The 20,210-nt window shown below is 38.7% G+C and overlaps 1 protein-coding gene and 1 long non-coding RNA gene across 3 annotated transcripts; both read right to left on the bottom strand.

The window, feature by feature from the left end:
- Positions 1 to 284: 284 nt before the first annotated feature.
- Positions 285 to 8,541, bottom strand: scpp5 (secretory calcium-binding phosphoprotein 5). Of its 2 annotated transcripts, none has more exons than XM_045716778.2 (12): positions 8,459 to 8,541; positions 6,511 to 6,578; positions 5,945 to 6,010; positions 5,697 to 5,771; positions 3,781 to 3,834; positions 3,605 to 3,676; positions 3,247 to 3,276; positions 1,970 to 2,008; positions 1,808 to 1,858; positions 1,017 to 1,106; positions 712 to 746; positions 285 to 621 (listed from the first exon to the last, which is right to left on the bottom strand). In XM_045716778.2, exons 2-11 carry the CDS (start codon positions 6,562 to 6,564, stop codon positions 726 to 728), a joined length of 552 nt encoding a protein of 183 aa, XP_045572734.1. In that variant the 5' UTR covers positions 6,565 to 6,578; positions 8,459 to 8,541; the 3' UTR covers positions 285 to 621; positions 712 to 725. The 2 variants fall into 2 exon arrangements, with proteins under 2 accessions (XP_045572734.1, XP_045572735.1); XM_045716779.1 differs by having other exon boundaries at positions 3,605 to 3,673.
- Positions 8,542 to 15,681: 7,140 nt separating this feature from the next.
- On the bottom strand, positions 15,682 to 16,235 carry LOC123742438 (uncharacterized). Its single transcript, XR_006769589.2, has 3 exons — positions 16,146 to 16,235; positions 15,831 to 15,865; positions 15,682 to 15,740 (listed from the first exon to the last, which is right to left on the bottom strand). It is a non-coding gene; the product is annotated as an uncharacterized LOC123742438 (long non-coding RNA).
- Positions 16,236 to 20,210: the final 3,975 nt, after the last annotated feature.

Raw genomic sequence — 20,210 nt, 5'->3', positions numbered from 1 at the left:
TTCCCTGTGATATGACTGTTCAAATTCAAAATATTATTATATATTTTTGACTTTTATGGCCATGAAGCGTTACAGTTACTGGTAACTCCTTTTTCAGTAAATTAAACGAATGGACATGGTCATTATCAACAGATATCCATCGATCCACACTGTCCACTTGAAATGAACATCTACAAATGTTGTACTGTTAAAGAATAATTTAATAAAATGAACTGTTTAATCAAATAACTTATTCTACTCTTCAAATTCACACAAATACATTATACAGGGAAAACACTCAATGATTGCTTGTAAACATACTTTAATTGCCTTTACTAAAATACATGGCATAAATTAAATGTAGCAAAGAAAAGATTGTAAGGCAGATAATGTCCACCCATACTCTCTATTGCCTACTGCAATATCAATGATGCATGCTTACTATGCTCATTACAATAGCTTTCGCTAGAAACTTCAAGGGGAAAAACTCTAAAGGACAGTAGATTAACAGTGCACTCTACATTGATACTCATAACCATACTACTGTAAATACCCCAATTAATATCAAAAGGCCATATTGAAGCATCAAATCATCTGGTCTTCTCTGGGTCGGCAGACTTTGTACTTCCTTCAAGCTGGTAACTAAAAGAACAGCAGGAATAATGTAATGAACGAAATACATTGTGTCGTAATTTTTTTGTCAAAGGACTTTACAGCATAATTAAGACTTACATTCAGTTTCCATTCTATGGTTGCACATGAGGTACCTGTGGACCAAGAAAAATGTCACTGTCATCCCCTAAGCTATAGATGACATCTTGTAAAAGAGTAGGTAGAAAATACATAAATCACTAGCACACTATGTTCAGGAAAGGAGTTGTATTTCAGTCAAAAGTTAACTGTCATTGTTGTATTCCTTAAACCACAGATGACATATAGTAATAGAGTAGGAGAAAAGAAGGTAAATCACTTGCAAATGGTGTTCAGTAAAGGAGTTGTAGATATAGTTATGATAGATAGAGTTCTAGCCTTCCAACCTGGCCTGTCTGCACTGTCTGCTCCTGCTGAGCTGGCTGCAAAGGATCCTGGGAATGAGGAAGCTGGGAGTTGTATGGTGGGAATGGGATCTGCAGAAAAAAGAGCACTTGTAGTCTTGGACACTAGAGCAGGGGTTTCCAAACTTCTTGCATCTGGGACACCTTTTGTGATAACAAATTTATGAGGGACCCCCTCATAACATTATAACACAACTCTTTAGAGTTCAATAAAAATAGCATACAAGGAGTGTTACTATGACTTCTGCAGTGTATGGCCGGACTAAGTCTCTGACCCTGGAAATAACATTTTAAAGGACCCCACTTTGCATGTTGCAGTTTTAAAGTTAATTTCTTGCAACTCTGAAAATGTTTAGTTTGGGCAGGGGTAACACTTAGCAATTTTAAAGCTTAAATTACAGTGAATTATGTTCAAAACAAATAGTTGAACATTTTTATAATTGATGACTACTGTGGATACCAATATCCCTTTGAGCCTCCCAGGCCCATGTTGCGCATATACGGCCAAAGAACATACATTGTGGCGAATAATATTACATTGCATTATATTGCACCCTCTAAACTCTTTCCACTGATCCTTTCTCCAAAATTCGTTTAATCCGTTGTTGCTAGCAATATTCATAAAAAGAAACAATAAATTAAAATCTGATATATTTTGAGATTTGGCCACAATATCCCAATTTGCCCCCTGCTCTATAGTATCTGTAATCAAGGAAACGTGTACATCTTTGCACCCATTACAATAACTAAAGGCCAAGAAAGGGATGTCCTACATTGGGTCTTGGCTGTGGCACCGTTTGTGGTTGATATTCATATGGGAACAGCTGTGAAAAGATAAAACAAAAATAAAGCAAATAAATGCATAAATGCTAACATTAGTCCGAAAATTCCAGAAAAAATGTATTAAATTTTTTTGACAGATTAAACGTACTCACGTTTGGAATCTGTGGCATCTGAGGGATATTTGGCATCATCTAAAACAAAAAGAAATAGCTATAACTTCATTTAAAGACAGAATGGATTAACTAAGATACAAATGTTTACACCAGATTAAACGTATTGTTTATCTTTAACTTGATATATCCAGGTCAGAGTATGCGTTTATATGAATATGAGGGTGTACTTACTACGTGCACATGCTAAAAGTAAGGAAGGAGGTGGGTAGAAAACTAAGTGTTTCATTGTTGCAAAGTATTTATAAACTACAAATCAGATATCTTAAATGTTTCGTTCATTTTTGTTATATTATCTAATCAATAGGCCATAGTTGATTATGGCCCAAAATGCCTGGTGTTCAAGGAGCTTTTCATTTTCAATTGGGCTTTTTTGTTTAGAACCTTTATAACTACCTAAAGAAAAATCAAAAGCAACTCTGTATCTCTGCCCAGTCTAGCAAGAGTGGCCAAAAGGGTGTTTAGCATCCCCAGTGGCTCTGCAAGTGTGGATAGGATATTCTCCGCTCCTGTCCTGCTCTCCACACACAGTCGCATGAGCCTGAAGCCACAGACTGGCAAAACTTGTGTTAAAAAAAAAAATATTCTAAAAATGAATTCAAAGGCAGCAACACAGAATTTCTTGTTTAATTTGTAATTAATTCTAAGTAAGTCACAGCCTATATGCTCAATGTATAAGCCATAATGATTTAATATAATGAAGTGTTGTTTAAATGCTGAGTGCTAAATGTCCGTACCACACTACTCTGTCGCACTCGCAAATACTTCAAAATGTATTTATTTGTAGGCTATAGCCTGGAAATAATTGAAATAATCTAGCCTAAATAATATATGTTAGGCTCCCTGTCTGGCTCTTGACCTATTTACAGTGTTTATATGCTGTTTAATATGACATGTAGCCTATTTTAAATGATGTGCACCTCTTACATTCACCTTTTCATGTTTATTCAAATAATTTTCATTAAAATCATTTGATTGTGTTTCAATACTTCAAAACCAAATGGTAGGTCCAGTTAGTCACAAAAATGAATGGGTGTTGGTTAAATTTGGAGCACCGTCTTTTTTTTCTTGTGAGTGCAGAGCGGATTTTAGCAGAGAGAGTGTTGGAAAGGACGTGGAGCTCAGGAGTTGTGTGCGAGCACCGCTCCATGAGGGATGCCCTGGATTTCAAACCGCTAAATTCGGCTCACCTACTCTGATCCAGCTCCCACTGAAATAAAATGAATGGTTGCAAACAAGTAAATGATATCAGGATTTACCTTATGCTGCGCAAAATCATAGGGGTAGTACTTTAAAATAGGGGGAAAAGAAACAGAGAAACAATCATTAAAATACTGCAGTATAGATAAAATACATTCAATGCAATCTGTGCTTTAGTAAGATATTAAATGGATGGGTCTCTTAAAAAACACATACATTATAACAACCCTCATTTCCTGCTGTGCAATTTGGAATGTACCATGTCATAACTTTACCAACTTAAAGTCATGAGTCAACTGAACTTCAATAGAGCCTATCACATTTCATATAGCTGTAATTGAAGAGAGATTTCTTCACATACTACAACACCTATAATTCTGTGGAGGGATAAGTAACTCAACTTGAGACAACACTTACAATTTCTACACTCTTTCTTCCTGGGGCCTTAGGTAGGGAATATTTGATGAAGGCTTGAGAGGGATAGGACTGCTGAAAGAAAATAAAGCGGAAAGTTAAAATAAATGTTCAATGTGGCGGATGGTTGATATATTAAAGAAGGTGAAGTATGTTTTAGTAGTATCTATAGTATTTACTGGTCCATTGATCTGGCCACCATTAGACATGCCAGGGAATCTCTGTGGAAACACCTGTAATATAAAGTAAAACAAACAAAACAGTTACACATTACAAATAAATACACTGCTCAAAAAAATAAAGGGAACACTAAAATAACACATCCTAGATCTGAATGAATGAAATAATCTTATTAAATACATTTTTCTTTACATAGTTGAATGTGCTGACAACAAAATCACAGAAAAATAATCAATGGAAATCCATTTTATCAACCCATGGATGTCTGGATTTGGAGTCACACTCAAAATTAAAGTGGAAAACCACACTACAGGCTGATCCAACTTTGATGTAATGTCCTTAAAACAAGTCAAAATGAGGCTCAGTAATGTGTGTGGCCTCCACGTGCCTGTATGACCTCCCTACAACACCTGGGCATGCTCCTGATGAGGTGGCGGATGGTCTCCTGATCTCCTCCCAGACCTGGACTAAGGCATCCGCCAAATCCTGGACAGTCTGTGGAGCAACGTGGCGTTGGTGGATGGAGCGAGACATGATGTCCCAGATGTGCTCAATTGGATTCAGGTCTGGGGAACAGGCGGGCCAGTCCATAGCATCAATGCCTTCCTCTTGCAGGAACTGCTGACACACTCCAGCCACATGAGGTCTAGCATTGTCTTGCATTAGGAGGAACCCAGGGCCAACAGCACCAGCATATGGTCTCACAAGGGGTCTGAGGATCTCATCTCGGTACCTAATGGCAGTCAGGCTACCTCTGGCGAGCACATGGAGGGCTGTGCGGCCCCCCAAAGAAATGCCACCCCACACCATGACTGACCCACCGCCAAACTGTTCATGCTGGAGGATGTTGCAGGCAGCAGAACGTTCTCCACGGCGTCTCCAGACTCTGTCACGTCTGTCACATGTGCTCAGTGTGAACCTGCTTTCATCTGTGAAGAGCACAGGGCGCCAGTGGCGAATTTGCCAATCTTGGTGTTCTCTGGCAAATGCCAAACGTCCTGCACGGTGTTGGGCTGTAAGCACAACCCCCACCTGTGGACGTCGGGCCCTCATACCACCCTCATGGAGTCTGTTTCTGACCATTTGAGCAGACACATGCACATTTGTGGCCTGCTGGAGGTCATTTTGCAGGGCTCTGGCAGTGCTCCTCCTGCTCCTCCTTGCACAAAGGCGGAGGTAGCGGTCCTGCTGCTGGGTTGTTGCCCTCCTACGGCCTCCTCCACGTCTCCTGATGTACTGGCCTGTCTCCTGGTTGCGCCTCCATGCTCTGGACACTACGCTGAAAGACACAGCAAACCTTCTTGCCACAGCTCGCATTGATGTGCCATCCTGGATGAGCTGCACTACCTGAGTCACATGAGTGGGTTGTAGTCTCCGTCTCATGCTACCACTAGAGTGAAAGCACCGCCAGCATTCAAAAGTGACTAAAACATCAGCCAGGAAGCATAGGAACTGAGAAGTGGTCTGTGGTCACCACCTGCAGAACCACTCCTTTATTGGGGGTGTCTTGCTAATTGCCTATAATTTCCACCTGTTGTCTATTCCATTTGCACAACAGCATGTGAAATTTATTGTCAATCAGTGTTGCTTCCTAAGTGGACAGTTTGATTTCACAGAAGTGTGATTGACTTGGAGTTACATTGTGTTGTTTAAGTGTTACCTTTATTTTTATGAGCAGTATAAAATTACTCTACTATGTAATTAAGACAAAACTCCAGTGTAACTGCTAAAGTTCAAGATGATTACTCATCACAGTCTGAATTAAATAGGCAAATGATAAGTCAAGTGAAAGTAAATCATTAAGTAAGTAATAACTTAAGTAATTGCTAAGTAGGTCATTAAGTCACTAAAGAGACACTACTTCGATCATATCATTTTAGAGAGGTCTCATAGTGAAGATGATATAAGAGCATACTATTTCCATGCTGACAGGGCCGTTCAGTCCAGGCTGAGGGTAAGGCTGGCCTGCTGGGTAGAGGACTTCATTCATCTGGGGATTAAACACTTGGGTCAAAGGTCAAAGAAACAGAAGTGTCCTCAAATTCATTTCAGTACTTAATCTTCTCATGTTCTGTTTGGTTTCATACTATGTTGAACAACACAAAGAGAAAGAAGGTGACCAACATAATGCAGTAGAATATTACAATATGCATTTGCTCTTACTTGTGTGGCTGGTCCTGATTGCCTTGGACCCCCATAGTGGGGCAAGTAATTGAAGAAAGGTTGAAGCTGTGAATATTGAACAAATTCTAAACAATCACAATTTTGACAAAGCCGTAGTCAATTTAAAGAAATGACAGACTGTTGACAGACACACAGAGGAAAATGAGACGTGAATAATGTGCTCTGAACTCTTAACACCCAACTATGTTCTTTTACGTCCAGATTCTGAAAATAGATCATGATACGCTTGGAAAGTGAAGACGTCATACAATACAAAAGGTAATTAACTAATAGGCTAAGTGAATTATTTTACCCCACAGTTAGTCAATACTATTAACTAGCCAGTTCAAAGTATTAACAGTTAGTTAACAATTGCTCATAAACTAGCTACCTTAGCGATGCCATGTCAATAACCTGTCTCCAAAAATGACAAGGGTGTCTCCAGTTGTTTACATTTTTTACATTGTGACTCGCACCCTTGAGTTTCCACTTTCTATGCGTATTCAAATTCCTATTCTTCAGAAATACAGTAATAAAGTTTTCCTTGGCCATTTTTTTAAACTTACAGGAGCAGCAGATATTGAGCTGGCCAAACAAAGGCAGATAATGGTGATCTTCATTTTCAAAGGAGAACCTTGCACATGAAAGAGAGGTATAATGTTAAGTTAACCTCTCTGGGCTAGGCGGGACGAATTCGTCCCACCTACGTAACAGCCACTTGAAGCCTGTGGCGCGATTTTCAAAACCTTAAAAATCCTATTACTTCAATTTCTCAAACATATGACTATTTTACAGCTATTTAACCTGTTAGGGCTAGGGGCAGTATTGACACGGCTGGATAAAAAACATACCCAATTTAATCTGGTTACCACTCCTACCCAGTAACTAGAATATGCATATACTTATTACATATGGATAGAAAACACCCTAAAGTTTCTAAAACTGTTTGAATGGTGTCTGTGAGTATAACAGAACTCAAATGGCAGGTCAAAACCTGAGAGATTCCTTTACAGGAAGTGGTCTGTCTGACCATTTCTGGAACTTCTTTGCCATCTCTATCGTTTACTAAGGATCTCTGCTCTAACGTGACACTTCCTACGTGGTCCATAGGCGCTCAGAGCCCGGGAAAAACCTGAATGTCGTCATCCCAGCCCCAGGCTGAAACACATTATCGCCTTTCTCAAGTGGCCGATCAAGGGACTCTGGGCTTAGGCGCGTGACCTGACCGCCCCCGCCTTTGTGATTTTTTCCTCTGTTTGCCGAAAAGGAGATTCCCGGTCGGAATATTATCGCTTTTCTACGAGAAAAATGGCATAAAAATTGATTTTAAACAGCGGTTAACATGCTTCGAAGTACGGTAATGGAATATTTAGAATTTTTTTGTCACGAATTGCGCCATGCGCACGACCCTTCTTTACCATTTCGGATAGTGTCTGGAACGCACGAACAAAACGCCGCTATTCGGATATAACGATGGATTATTTTGGACCAAACCAACATTTGTTATTGAAGTAGCAGTCCTGGGAGTGCATTCTGACGAAGACAACAAAAGGTAATCAAACTTTTATAATAGTAAATATGATTATGGTGAGTGCTAAACTTGCCGGGTGTCTAAATAGCTAGCCCGTGATGCCTGGGCTATGTACTTAGAATATTGCAAAATGTGCTTTCACCAAAAAGCTATTTTAAAATCGGACATATCGAGTGCATAGAGGAGGTCTGTATCTATAATTCTTAAAATAATTGTTATGCTTTTTGTGAACGTTTATCGTGAGTAATTTAGTAAAATGTTAGCGAATTCCCCGGAAGTTTGCGGGGGGTATGCTAGTTCTGAACGTCACATGCTAATGTAAAAAGCTGGTTTTTGATATAAATATGAACTTGATTGAACAAAACATGCATGTATTGTATAACATAATGTCCTAGGGTTGTCATCTGATGAAGATCATCAAAGGTTAGTGCTGCATTTAGCTGTCTTCTGGGTTTTTGTGACATTATATGCTAGCTTGAAAAATGGGTGTCTGATTATTTCTGGCTTGGTACACTGCTGACATAATCTAATGTTTTGCTTTCGTTGTAAAGCCTTCTTGAAATCGGACAGTGTGGTTAGATTAACGAGAGTCTTGTCTTTAACACCCTCCAGTGTCGAAAAGTTGTCAACTCTATTACATAAGACACATTTTAACACTGAACACCAGTGTTGAATTACTGCAACAATAACCAGTGTTGGTCAGTGTTCATTTTTAACATATTGCTTACAGAAATTCTGTGATAGTCTTAAAAATCTAACACTTATATAAGTCTAACAATAACTCTGTGTAGTGTGGGACAGTATAGAGACACTTTGATTGTTAAATTTAACTCTATTAAAGTTAACACTTGCGATATTGTTTTGAGAATCCTTAGGCACCCAAAGCGTTCTGTAAAATCATAAGAATAAAGAATCCCATAGCATTACGATGTACATCAACCAGATAAAATGCATTTTGAATAGACAAGTTCTAGCCACATTACCTTTGGTGATACCAGTATAGATGAGGAATATGGAGGGTCATACAGTGCAGAGGTCTATCTCTGCTTTTAAACAGTGTCAGTTGAGATTTCAGCCAACCAACATTGACCTGCTGTGACACTACATAGCGAATGAGATTAGGGCTGTCTCGTTGTGAGCTTTGGTAAATGACAGTGGTCAGATATAGTATAGTAATCATAAACGCAGGGCATGGATAATTACACTGTCTGCAATAGTGCACACTTCAGCACATTTACTAGAAAGCACATCATATCTTATCGCAAACAGAGAATATTATTTGGTAGGTTTGAATTCATTCCAAATGCTGTCAGTGAATTTATATGTGTATGTATGTGTATGTAACAAGATTTTATTTCCCTTTGTGAAATTATAGTAAACAAACCATATTCAACAACAATGAATTTAATATTTTCTTATACAATGACACAATGCAACATAAAGTATACTGTAAGTTGATAACGTTTATTACCAATCCAGTTGATAACACCATCGTGTTCGTGAGAGTCTCATCTTTGCATAGAGTAGTCATAGTAGTTTTTAGGCCAAACCTTGTCTCATGGTCTGACAAACACCGCTCTAGCTCTGCCACCTTTCACCGCAGATGCAGAAGTGCGACTGGATTGAATGCAAAAATATATATCTCTAGCTTAAACTGACAGTTTTGTTTGGCAAGTTTGATCTCTGTTTTGCTCCCCACAAGCGTCTTGGGGCTTGTCTGAAGTTGGTGCAGATGATCTGCCAGCTTCTATGACCACTGTTATGACCCCTCAATAGAAGGATGAGAGTCTTAGGAACACAATGGTCTTCTATGTTTTGCTCTCCACAAGCGTCATGGGCCTTGTCTGAAGTCGGTTCAGCCGATCTGACCAACTTCTGTCTGAGCATCTGAACAATTTGGGCTACAAATCCCTGTGGAAAGGTGAGACTCTCACAAACACGTACATGTCGGTTGTTTTGCTCTAGAACGCCCACAGGCCTCACAAGACTAGTCTGAAGGTCCCCCGGGTACCAGTTGAAAAAATGAATAGAAGCATACTGTATATTGAGACTGTTTAGTGCCAAAAATAAGGGGTTAAATACATGTCAAGAATGTTATAAAAATTGGGCCTACACTTCAGAACTAACTTCCTTTTCATTATTTGGGAGGGACTATCTGTTGTTCAATGTAGTGAATCTGTTATGCGTTTGTATGGGCTAATAGCAGTTAGGCCAGCAACCGTTAGGAATTGGGCTGCCGTGTAAACGCACACATATGAGATTTGTGCATTCACACTGATGTAGCTTCTTGGTAATTCTTGAATTGCATTTATGATATGCTAAAAGGGTGTGATTAGCTCATCCTTTACTTTAATATAGACCCATCCCCTGATAACAGTTTGGCACTTCAGAAAATGCTCAAAGTTCTTGTATATCTCTCTAATGAGTGATTTTGAAGGTGGTAACACCAATGACATAAAAATTGGGGACACATTATATTTGAAAAATATATATTTTGAACAGCCTTCCTTGTTTTGATTGTTCTTTGATTGATCTATACAATTATATTATTACAATATGTTAATTGTATTTTTGCTGTCACACATTGGGGAAAATATATATCAGATAGGCCTAATAATTGACAAAAGATCAGAATGTGGCTGCCTGTCGAAACGCAAGTTTTAAGATACCTGTTTGCAAAACTATGAATTCAAATTCACTGAAAAGTGTCTGTTCCCAGACTGTTAACTATACCATGTTAGCAATATAACATCTGGTGGGAGTGAGCCAGATACTGTAGTTGCTGATGTTACAAGATTGTGTTAGCCTGCTAAGATAAAGGTAATAGTTTGTGGAGCTAATACAATTCTTCAGGTATTAGCTAAGATTGCTTACTACCACATTACAGTGACAAACAATTGCTCAAGTGCCAGGGTTGAAATAGTATTTGAAATCTTTCAAACACTTTGAGCATTTGTTGAAGCCTGCCTGGAGTTGCACTTTTTGGACAATGCCGTTGTGCCACGCAAGTGCAATCAAGCACAGCTTGCTTATGTATAATAAAGATCATACATGCAGGACTGGTGCTATCTCCTACTGCTATTATGGCCTTGATCAAAACATTTAACCCCTAAGCTACTACAAGGATTATGATGTATGGCTGACTTTGCGCATCACCCCACCTGTTGTGTGAATAGTCTCAGGACTTTGGGTGCTGTGACAGTAAAAGTTTGTATTTCCATTTTAAGGGAATGTTAATTTTGGTTTAGAATAAATGTATAATGAAGGTTGTTATAAAAATACTGCAACACTTATAAAGGTGTTATGACTGGTTTCATAACGGTGTTAGGTATACCCCCTTCAGATAAAGTATTACTGAGATACACTACATGACCAAAAAGTATGGGGACACCTGCTAGTCAAACATCTCATTCCAAAATCATGGGCGTTAAGATGGAGTTGGTCCCCCCTTTGCTGCTCTAACAGCCTCCACTCTTCTGGGAAGGCTTTAGACAAGATGTTGGAACATTTCTGTCTGAACTTGCTTCCATTCAGCCACAAGACCATTATTGAGGTCGGGCACTGATGTTGGGCCACTAGGCCTGGCTTGCAGTCTATGTTCCAATTAATCCCAAAGGTTTTAGATGGGGTTGAGGTCAGGGCTCTGATCAGGCCAGTCAAGATCTTCCACACCGATCTCAAACAAACAATGTCTGTATGGACCTCTCTTTGTGCACAGGGTCATTGTCATTCAAAAAAAGAAAAGGAAAGGAAGCACAGAATCGTCTAGAATGTCATTGAATGCTGTAGTGTTAAGATTCCCCTTCACTGGAACTAAGGGGCCTAGCCCATCTCATGAAAAACAGCCCCAGACCATTATTCTTCCTCCACCAAACTTTACAGTTGGAACTATGTATTCTAGCAGGTAGCGTTCTCCTGGCCAAACACAGATTCGTCCGTCGGACAGCCAGATGGTGAAGCGTAAATCGTCACTCCAGAGAATGCGTTTCCACTGCTCCAGAGTCCAATGGCTCCGAGCTTTACACCACTCCAGCTGACGCTTGGCATTGCGCATGGTGTTCTGTTGCTTGGCCATGGAAACCCATTTCATGAAGCTCCCGACGAACAGTTCTTGTGCTGACGTTGCTTCCAGAGGCAGTTTGGAACTCGATAGTGAATGTTGCAACCGAGGACAGAAGATTTTGCATTATGCACTTCAGCACTCGGCTGTCCGTTCTGTTAGCTTGTGTGGCCTACCGCTTTGCGGCTGAGCCGTTGTTGCTCCAAGATGTTTCCACTTCACAATAACAGCACTTACAGTTGACCGGGGAAGCTCTAGCAGGGCAGAAATTTGACAAACTGACTTGCTGGAAAGGTGGCATCCTATGACTGTGCCACATTGAAAGTCACTGAGCAGTTCAGTAAGGCCATTTTACTGCCAATGTTTGTCTATGGAGATTGCATGGCTGTGTGCTTGATTTTATTCACCTGTCAGCAATGGTTGCAGCTGAAATAGCCAAATCCACTAATTTGAATGGTTGTCCACAGACTTTGTATATATAGTGTATGTATGGTTGTGTTCATCCTTTTACAGGCCATGTTGTTCTTTTTATGGATGTATTTACAGTTTTGAGGGTGTCCTATAATTTTTATAGTATCATATTGCTTTGAGAATGTAATAACATTTGGAAAATTTACAACACTGAGTTTTGTGTCTTGTTTACACTGTTTAGAAAATTGACAACATTGTTCCAAAAATGTGTACTCGATGGAATTATTTGAATGCTGAATGTCATCAATGGCACAGACTAACAAGCAGAGACAAGAAAGAAAATTGAGGCATGCTATGGAGAAGGTTGGCAAAACATTCTGGGGGTTTTATTAACATTATTCTGCCAAGTACAAACAATTACACACAGCTTTCATGCATCAAGCCATCGGTTCAGCACCATGTTACTCTATGTTTATTGCTGGGTTAAGCAATGCATTTACTGAATCAATCTAGGACACTAAGAGCAGCAGTGGAGTTGAAGGACATTGTTGTTCATCGAAGGGTATTGTAGATCTCCAAGTATTGGTAATCTGAAAGAGTAAAAAATGGGGGATTGAAAAAACAGAAATACATGTAAGTGCAAAGTCAACAGTCTTCTTACAAAGCTTCTCTGAGTCTCTAAGATTTAACCACAGGAGGAATGATAATGTAGATCTTATGAATTTAGAATGTACTGTAGATTTTACACAATAATACAAAAAACTGAGCACAATCAAACAAAGGTACTGTAGCATCAAACAACATTATCAAGCCTATTGCATTGCTCTGTGACAGAACGGTTAATGAGCTTAAATATGGCAATACATGTGTGTGTCATATGGTACAGCAAATGTCTTACATCTCTATTCATCTTCCTCATCGGATGTATGAGTCTGCAATGACAGTGGTTGCCAATTAACCAATCAGCACTCCTATTTGAACAGTTGTTTCACTTCACCTCACAATGGCTAAATGAATGGTTGAAGACACTGTTCCCAGATTTTTTGACAGTATCTTTAAAGTAACCCACTATAACATATTGGAAATCAGTATTTTTCATTTTAAAATGAGATGGACTTACTAGCCAAAGTCCATGATCAACAACCACCTCTGTATTACACTATATATATATATGGTATAGTTTATATATATTTTATCTTTGTTTTTCAACATGATTGAGTGAGAGTCTTTCACAGTAGCTCCTATATGAACGTATGCACGGTGTCCATGTTAGTACAGCCTCAGTCTCAGCAGAACTTCTTTCAAATATGTTCAAAATGCCACCTGATGTACTGTTTGTTGCAGACATAAAGGCAGATCGATATTTGGTCTTACACTGGCAGGTGCAGCAGGAGCAGGCGGAGGTGGGGCAACCTGGATGCTGAAGGGAAGGTACGGGAGGAGAGGAGAGAAAGGGATTGAGTCATAGATCCAATCAAGCAGACACACAATACATTTTTCGTACTGTGTACCGTACATTAATGGGGGTGATGATCACTCATAATCTCAACGCTCTCCTGGCTGAGGGATCTCCTGTTTGAGGAAACCACCCGACTATTGATTGACACAGACGCACTTTCATCATGATTTTCTGAATTCTGATAGTGAACCATTTTTATTTTACCTTTATTTAACTAGGCAAGTCAGTTAAGAACAAATTCTTCTTTACAATGACAGTCTACCGGAGAACAGTGGGCTTAACTGCTTTGTTCAGGGGCAGAACAACAGATTTTTACCTTGTCAGCTCGGGGATTCGATCCAGCAACCGTTAGGTTACTGGCCCAACACTCTAACCACCAGACAACCTGCCGCCCCAACATCTTTGATATTGACTGGATTGAACATTCACTGTATTATTGTGAGATTCACTGGTGTAGCATAACTAAATCAACAGCACTAACATGTACAGTATTTCACTATGTTGCTATGGTTACTTACAGGTACTCCGCCACCAACAGGAAAGATCTGTAACATTGGAACACACTCTGGTTACTACAGTAAACTTAGAAGTTTGACTTCAATCTAGAATGGGGAATGTATTTTGATTAATTTGAACTATTTATTTTGTCAAACACCCACAATCTCTAGATCAGGTCTGGCTTGTCCAGCTTGGAGAGCCTACAAACAATTGGAAAACAAACATTTGTATTATGGCAAATTCAGTTCTTCAGTGTTCTATTGCCTTTTCAGTCACTTTGTTCCTCATTTTAGGACTTTAAAACCATTCATATTTTCACAATGGGGTATGACTACTTTCTGAAGGCACTGTATTAGGCCGGTTTTAATACTTGTATCCTTTCTGACTCCCTTACTTGAGTTAATCACTGATCTGCAATTACTTGATAGGAAGCCTAAAAGCAAGAGCTCTGTGACTTTCAACGTGGCACCGTCATAGGATGCCACCTTTCCAACAAGTCAGTTAGTCAAATTTCTGCCCAGCTAGAGCTGTACCGGCCAACTGTAAGTGCTGTTATTGTGAAGTGGAAACCTCTAGGAGTAACAACGGCTCAGCCACGAAGTGGTAGGCCACACAAGCTCACAGAAAGGGACCACCGAGTGCTGAGGTGCGTAGAGTGTAAAAATCGTCTCTCCTCGGTTGCAACACTCATTATGGAATTCCAAACTGCCTCCGGAAGCAACGTCAGAATGGGTTTCTATGGCCAAAAAGCTTCACACAAGCCTAAGATCACCATACGCAATTCCAAGGGTCGTTTTGAGTTATGTATAGCTCGCCGCCATTGAACTCTGGAGCAGTGGAAATGCGTTCTCTGGAGTGTTGAATCACGCTTCACCATCTGGCAGTCTGATGGACGAATCTGGGTTTGGCAAATGCCAGGACAACGTTACCTGCCCCAAAGCTAGGTCCAGACGAGCAGGTGTCCACATACTTCTGGTCATGTAGTGTACTTCTTGGTAATGTTTCTTGTATTTGTTTATTTTGTAAGATCATCCGATAGAACCTGGCTGCTACTGTAGAACTCAGAAGACTTTCTTTTAGTTTGCAATTCTGTTACTCTACAATACACAATATATATGTTTGTCGATTTGGAGGCCTATGCAGTAAAATGTATTTTGGAGTGACATTCAATGCTCAAAATTGGCTAATATAAAGCTTAGCAAAATAACTGTGATATGACTGTTTAAATTCAGAACTTTATTATACACTTTTGACTTTTATAGCCATGAAGCATTACAGTTACTGGTAACTCCTTTTGCAGTAAAGTAAGAGGGAACTATAAACTAATGGACATTGTTATTATCAACAGATATCCATCCATCCACACTGTCCACTTGAAATGAACATCTACAAATATTTTACTGTTAAAGAATAATTTAATAAAATTAACTGTTTAATCAAATAACTTATTCAACTCTTCAAATTCACACAAATACATTATACAGGGAAAATACTCAATGATTGCTTGTAAACATACTTTAATTGCCTTTACTAAAATACATGGCATAAATTAAATGTAGCAAAGAAAAGATTGTAAGGCAGATAATGTCCACCCATACTCTCTATTGCCTACTGCAATATCAATGATGCATGCTTACTATGCTCATTACAATAGCTTTCGCTAGAAACTTCAAGGGGAAAAACTCTAAAGGACAGTAGATTAACAGTGCACTCTACATTGATACTCATAACCATACTATTGTAAATACCCCAATTAATATCAAAAGGCCATATTGCAGCAGCAAATCATCTGGTCTTCTCTGGGTCGGCAGACTTTGTACTTCCTTCAAGCTGGTAACTAAAAGAACAGCAGGAATAATGTAATGAACAAAATATATTGTGTCTTCATTTTGTTGTCAAAGGACTTTACAGCATAATTAAGACTTACATTCAGTTTCCATTCTATGGTTGCACATGAGGTACCTGTGGACCAAGAAAAATGTCACTGTCTTTCTTGGATTCCCTTTAAGCTATAGATGACATCTTGTAAAAGAGTAGGTAGAAAATACATAAATCACTAGAACACTATGTTCAGGAAAGGAGTTGTATTTCAGTCAAAAGTTCACTGTCATTGTTGTATTCCTTAAACCACAGATGACATATAGTAAAAGAGTAGGAGAAAAGAAGGTAAATCACTTGCAAATGGTGTTCAGTAAAGGAGTTGTAGATATAGTTATGATAGATATAGTTCTAGCCTTCCAACCTGGCCTGTCTGCACTGTCTGCTCCTGCTCAGCTGGCTGCAAAGGATCCTGGGAATGAGGAAGCTGGGAGTTGTATGGTGGGAATGGGATCTGCAGAAAAAAGAGCACTTGTAGTCTTGGACACTAGAGCAGGGGTTTCCAAACTTTTTGCATCTGGGACACCTTTTGTGATAACAAATTTATGAGGGACCCCCTCATAACATTATAACACAACTCTTTAGAGTTCAACAAAAATAGCATACAAGGAGTTTTACTATGACTTCTGCAGTGTATGGCCGGACTAAGTCTCTGACCCTGGAAATAACATTTTAAAGGACCCCACTTTGCATGTTGCAGTTTTAAAGTTAATTTCTTGCAACTCTGAAAATGTTTAGTTGTGGCAGGGGTAACACTTAGCAATTTTAAAGCTTAAATTACAGTGAATTATGTTCAAAACAAACATTTAGGGAAATACAAGAAGAATTTAGTTGAAAATTTTTATAATTGATGACTGTTGTGGATACCAATATCCCTTTGAGCCTCCCAGGCCCATGTTGCGCATATACGGCCAAAGAACATACATTGTTGCTAATAATATTACATTGCATTATATTGCACCATCTAAACTCTTTCCACTGATCCTTTCTCCAAAATTTGTTTCATCCGTTGTTGCTAGCAATATTCATAAAAATAAAAAATAAATTAAAATCGGATATATTTTGAGATTTAGCCACAATACCCCAATTTGCCCCCTGCTCTACAGCATCTGTAATCAAGGAAACGTGTACATCTTTGCACCCATTACAATAACTAAAGGCCAAGAAAAGGATGTCCTACATTGGGTCTTGGCTGTGGCACAGTTTGTGGATGATATTCATATGGGAACAGCTGTGAAAAGATGAAACAAAAATAAAGCAAATAAATACATAAATTCCAACATCAATCCGAAAATTAATGAAAGTATTTATTACATTTTTTTGATAGATTAAACGTTGTACTCACGTTTGGAATCTGTGGCATCTGAGGGATATTTGGCATCATCTAAAACAAAAAGAAATAGCTCAAACTTCCTTTAAAGACAGAATGGATTAACTAAAATACAAATGTTTACACCAGATTAAACATATTATTTAAATTTAACTTGATATATCCAGGTCAGAGTATATGTATGCATTTATATGTATATGAGGGTGTACTTACTACATGCACATGCTAAAAGTAAGGAAGGAGATGGGTAGAAAACTAAGTGTATCACTGTAGAAAAGTATTTATAAACTACAAATCAGATCACTTAAACATTTTGTTCATTTTTGTTATATTGTCGAATCAATAGGCAATAATTGATTATGGCCCAATATGCCTGGCGTTCAAGGAGCTTTTCATTTTGATTGGGTTATTTTGCCTAAAAACCTTTATAACTACCTATAGAAAAGTCAAAAAGCAACTCTGTATCTCTGCCCAGTCTAGCAAGAGTGGCCAAAAGGGTGTTTAGCATCCCCAGTGGCTCTGCAAGTGTGGATAGGATATTCTCCGCTACTGTCCTGCTCTCCACACACAGTCGCATGAGCCTGAAGCCACAGACTGGCCAAACTCGTGTTTCAAAAAATGAATTCTAAAAATGAATTCAATGGCAGCAATACGTCCTTTCTCGTTTAATTTGTAATTCATTCTAAGTAAGTCACAGCCTATATGCGCAATGTATAAGCCATAATGATTTAATATAACGAAATGTTGTTTAAATGCTGAGTGCTTTATGTCTGTACCACACTACTCTGTCACACTCCCAAATACTTCAAAATGTATTTATTCGTCGGCTATTGTCACGTTTTGACCAGTAAAGGGGTTATTTGTTATTGTAGTTTGGTCAGGACGTGGCAGGGGATGTTTGTTTAGAGTGTTTCGGGGTTTGTTGGGCTATGTTCTTATGTAAGAGGGGTGTTTGTTTTATGTGTTTCGGGGTTTGTGGTTAATGTTCTATGTTAGTATATTTCTATGTTCGTTCTAGTCTTTCTATTTTTATGTTTAGTTAATGGGGTTGACCTTCAATTGGAAGCAGCTGCTCCTCGTTGCTTCTAATTGAAGGTCCTATTTAAGACGGGTGTGTTTTCTATGGGATTTTGTGGGTAGTTGTTTCGTGTATAGCTGTATGCCTTACAGGACTGTTTGTCGTTGTTTTTGTATACGTTTGTTTTGGTTTTCCTTCTTTCTGCCAATAAAAAGAAGATGAGTATACAGACTCCCGCTGCATTTTGGTCCAATCCTTACGACACCCGTGACAGCTATAGCCTGGAAATAATTGAAATAATCTAGCCTAAATAATATATTTTAGGCTCCTTGTCTGGCTCTTGACCTATTTACAGTGTTTATATGCTGTTTAATATGACATGTAGCCTATATTAAATAATTTTCATTATAATCATTTGATTGTGTTTCAATACTTCAAAACCAAATGGTAGGTCCAGGTAGTCACCAAAATGAATGGGTGTTGGTTAAATTTGGAGCAGCATTTTTTTTTCTTTTGAGTGCAGAGCGGATTTTAGCAGAGAGAGTGTTGGAAAGGACGTGGAGCGCAGGAGTTGTGCACGAGCACCGCTCCATGAGGGATGCCCTGGATTTCAAACCGCTAAATTCTGCTCACCTATTCTGATCCAGCTCCCACAGAAATAAAATGAATAGTTGTAAACAAGTGAATGATATCAGGATTTACCTTTTGCTGCACAAACTCATAGGGGTAGTACTTTAAAATAGGGGGAAAGGAAACAGAGAAACAATCATTAAACTACTGCAGTATAGATAAAATACATTTAATGTGATCTGTTCTTTAGTAAAATATTCAATGGATGGGTTCTCTTACAAAACAGTATAACAACCCTCATTTCCTGCTGTGCAGTTTGGAATGTACCATGTCATAACTTTACCAACTTAAAGTCATGATTCAACTGAACTTAAATAGTGCCTATCACATTTCATGAAGCTGTAATTGAAGAGAGATTTCTTCACGTACTACAACACCTATAATTCTGTGGAGGGATAAGTAACTCAACTTGAGACAACACTTACAATTTCTACACTCTTTCTTCCTGGGGCCTTAGGTAGGGAATATTTGATGAAGGCTTGAGAGGGATAGGACTGCTGAAAGAAAAGAAAGCGGAAAGTTAAAATAAATGTTCAATGTGGCGGATGGTTGATATATTTAAGAAGATGAAGTATGTTTTAGTAGTATCTATAGTATTTACTGGTCCATTGATCTGGCCACCATTAGACCTGCCAGGGAATCTCTGTGGAAACACCTGTAATATAAAGTAAAAGAAACAAAACAGTTAAACATTACAAATAAATGAAATGACTGTAGTATGTAATTAAGACAAAACTCCAGTGTAAATGCTAAAGTTCAAGATGATTACTCATCACAGTCTGAATTAAATAGGCAAGTGATAAGTCAAGTGAAAGTAAATCATTAAGTAAGTAATAACTTAAGTAATTGCTAAGTAGGTCATTAAGTCACTATAGAGACAATACTTCGATCATATCATTTTAGAGAGGTCTAATAGAGTTCTCATAGTGAAGATGATATAAGAGCGTACTATTTCCATGCTGACAGGGCCGTTGAGTCCAGGCTGAGGGTAAGGCTGGCCTGCTGGGTAGAGGCCTTCATTCACCTGGGGATTAAACACTTGGGTCAAAGGTCAAAGAAACAGAAGTGTCCTCAAAATAATTTCTGTACTCAATCTCCTCATGTTATGTTTTGTTTTATACTATGTTGAAATAGACCAAGAAAGAAGGTGACCAACAGAATGCAGTAGAATATTACAACATGCATTTGTTCTTACTTGTGTGGGTGGTCCTGATTGCCTTGGACCTGAACTCTTGACACCCATCTATGTTCTTTTACGTCCAGATTCTGGAAATAGGTCATGATATGCTTGGAAAGTGAAGACGTCATAGAACATCAAAAGGTAAGTAACTAATAGGCTAAGTGAATTGTTTTACTCCACAGTTCTAACTTCCTTTAGATTATTTGGGAGGGACTATCTGTTGTTCAATGTAATGAATCTGTTATGCGTTTGTTTGGGCTAATAGCAGTTA

The sequence above is a fragment of the Salmo salar genome, chromosome 04 (assembly GCF_965601325.2).
Source record: "Salmo salar chromosome 04, fSalSal1, whole genome shotgun sequence".
NCBI classification, from domain to species: domain Eukaryota; kingdom Metazoa; phylum Chordata; class Actinopteri; order Salmoniformes; family Salmonidae; genus Salmo; species Salmo salar.
Note: the sequence above shows the minus strand (reverse complement) of the source record. Positions and strands in the feature narration are given on the sequence as shown.

Bases quoted from the DNA above. Each gene is read 5' to 3' on its own strand.
- scpp5 (XM_045716778.2), bottom strand. From the start codon at position 6,564: ATGAAGATCACCATTATCTGCCTTTGTTTGGCCAGCTCAATATCTGCT. The intron at 6,011-6,510 runs GTAAGTTTAAAA...CAATATTCACAG, and splicing joins GCTCAATATCTGCTGCTCCT to CTTCAACCTTTCTTCAATTA. The intron at 3,835-5,696 runs GTATGCTCTTAT...TTTATATTACAG, and splicing joins GCCCTGTCAGCATGGAAATA to GTGTTTCCACAGAGATTCCC.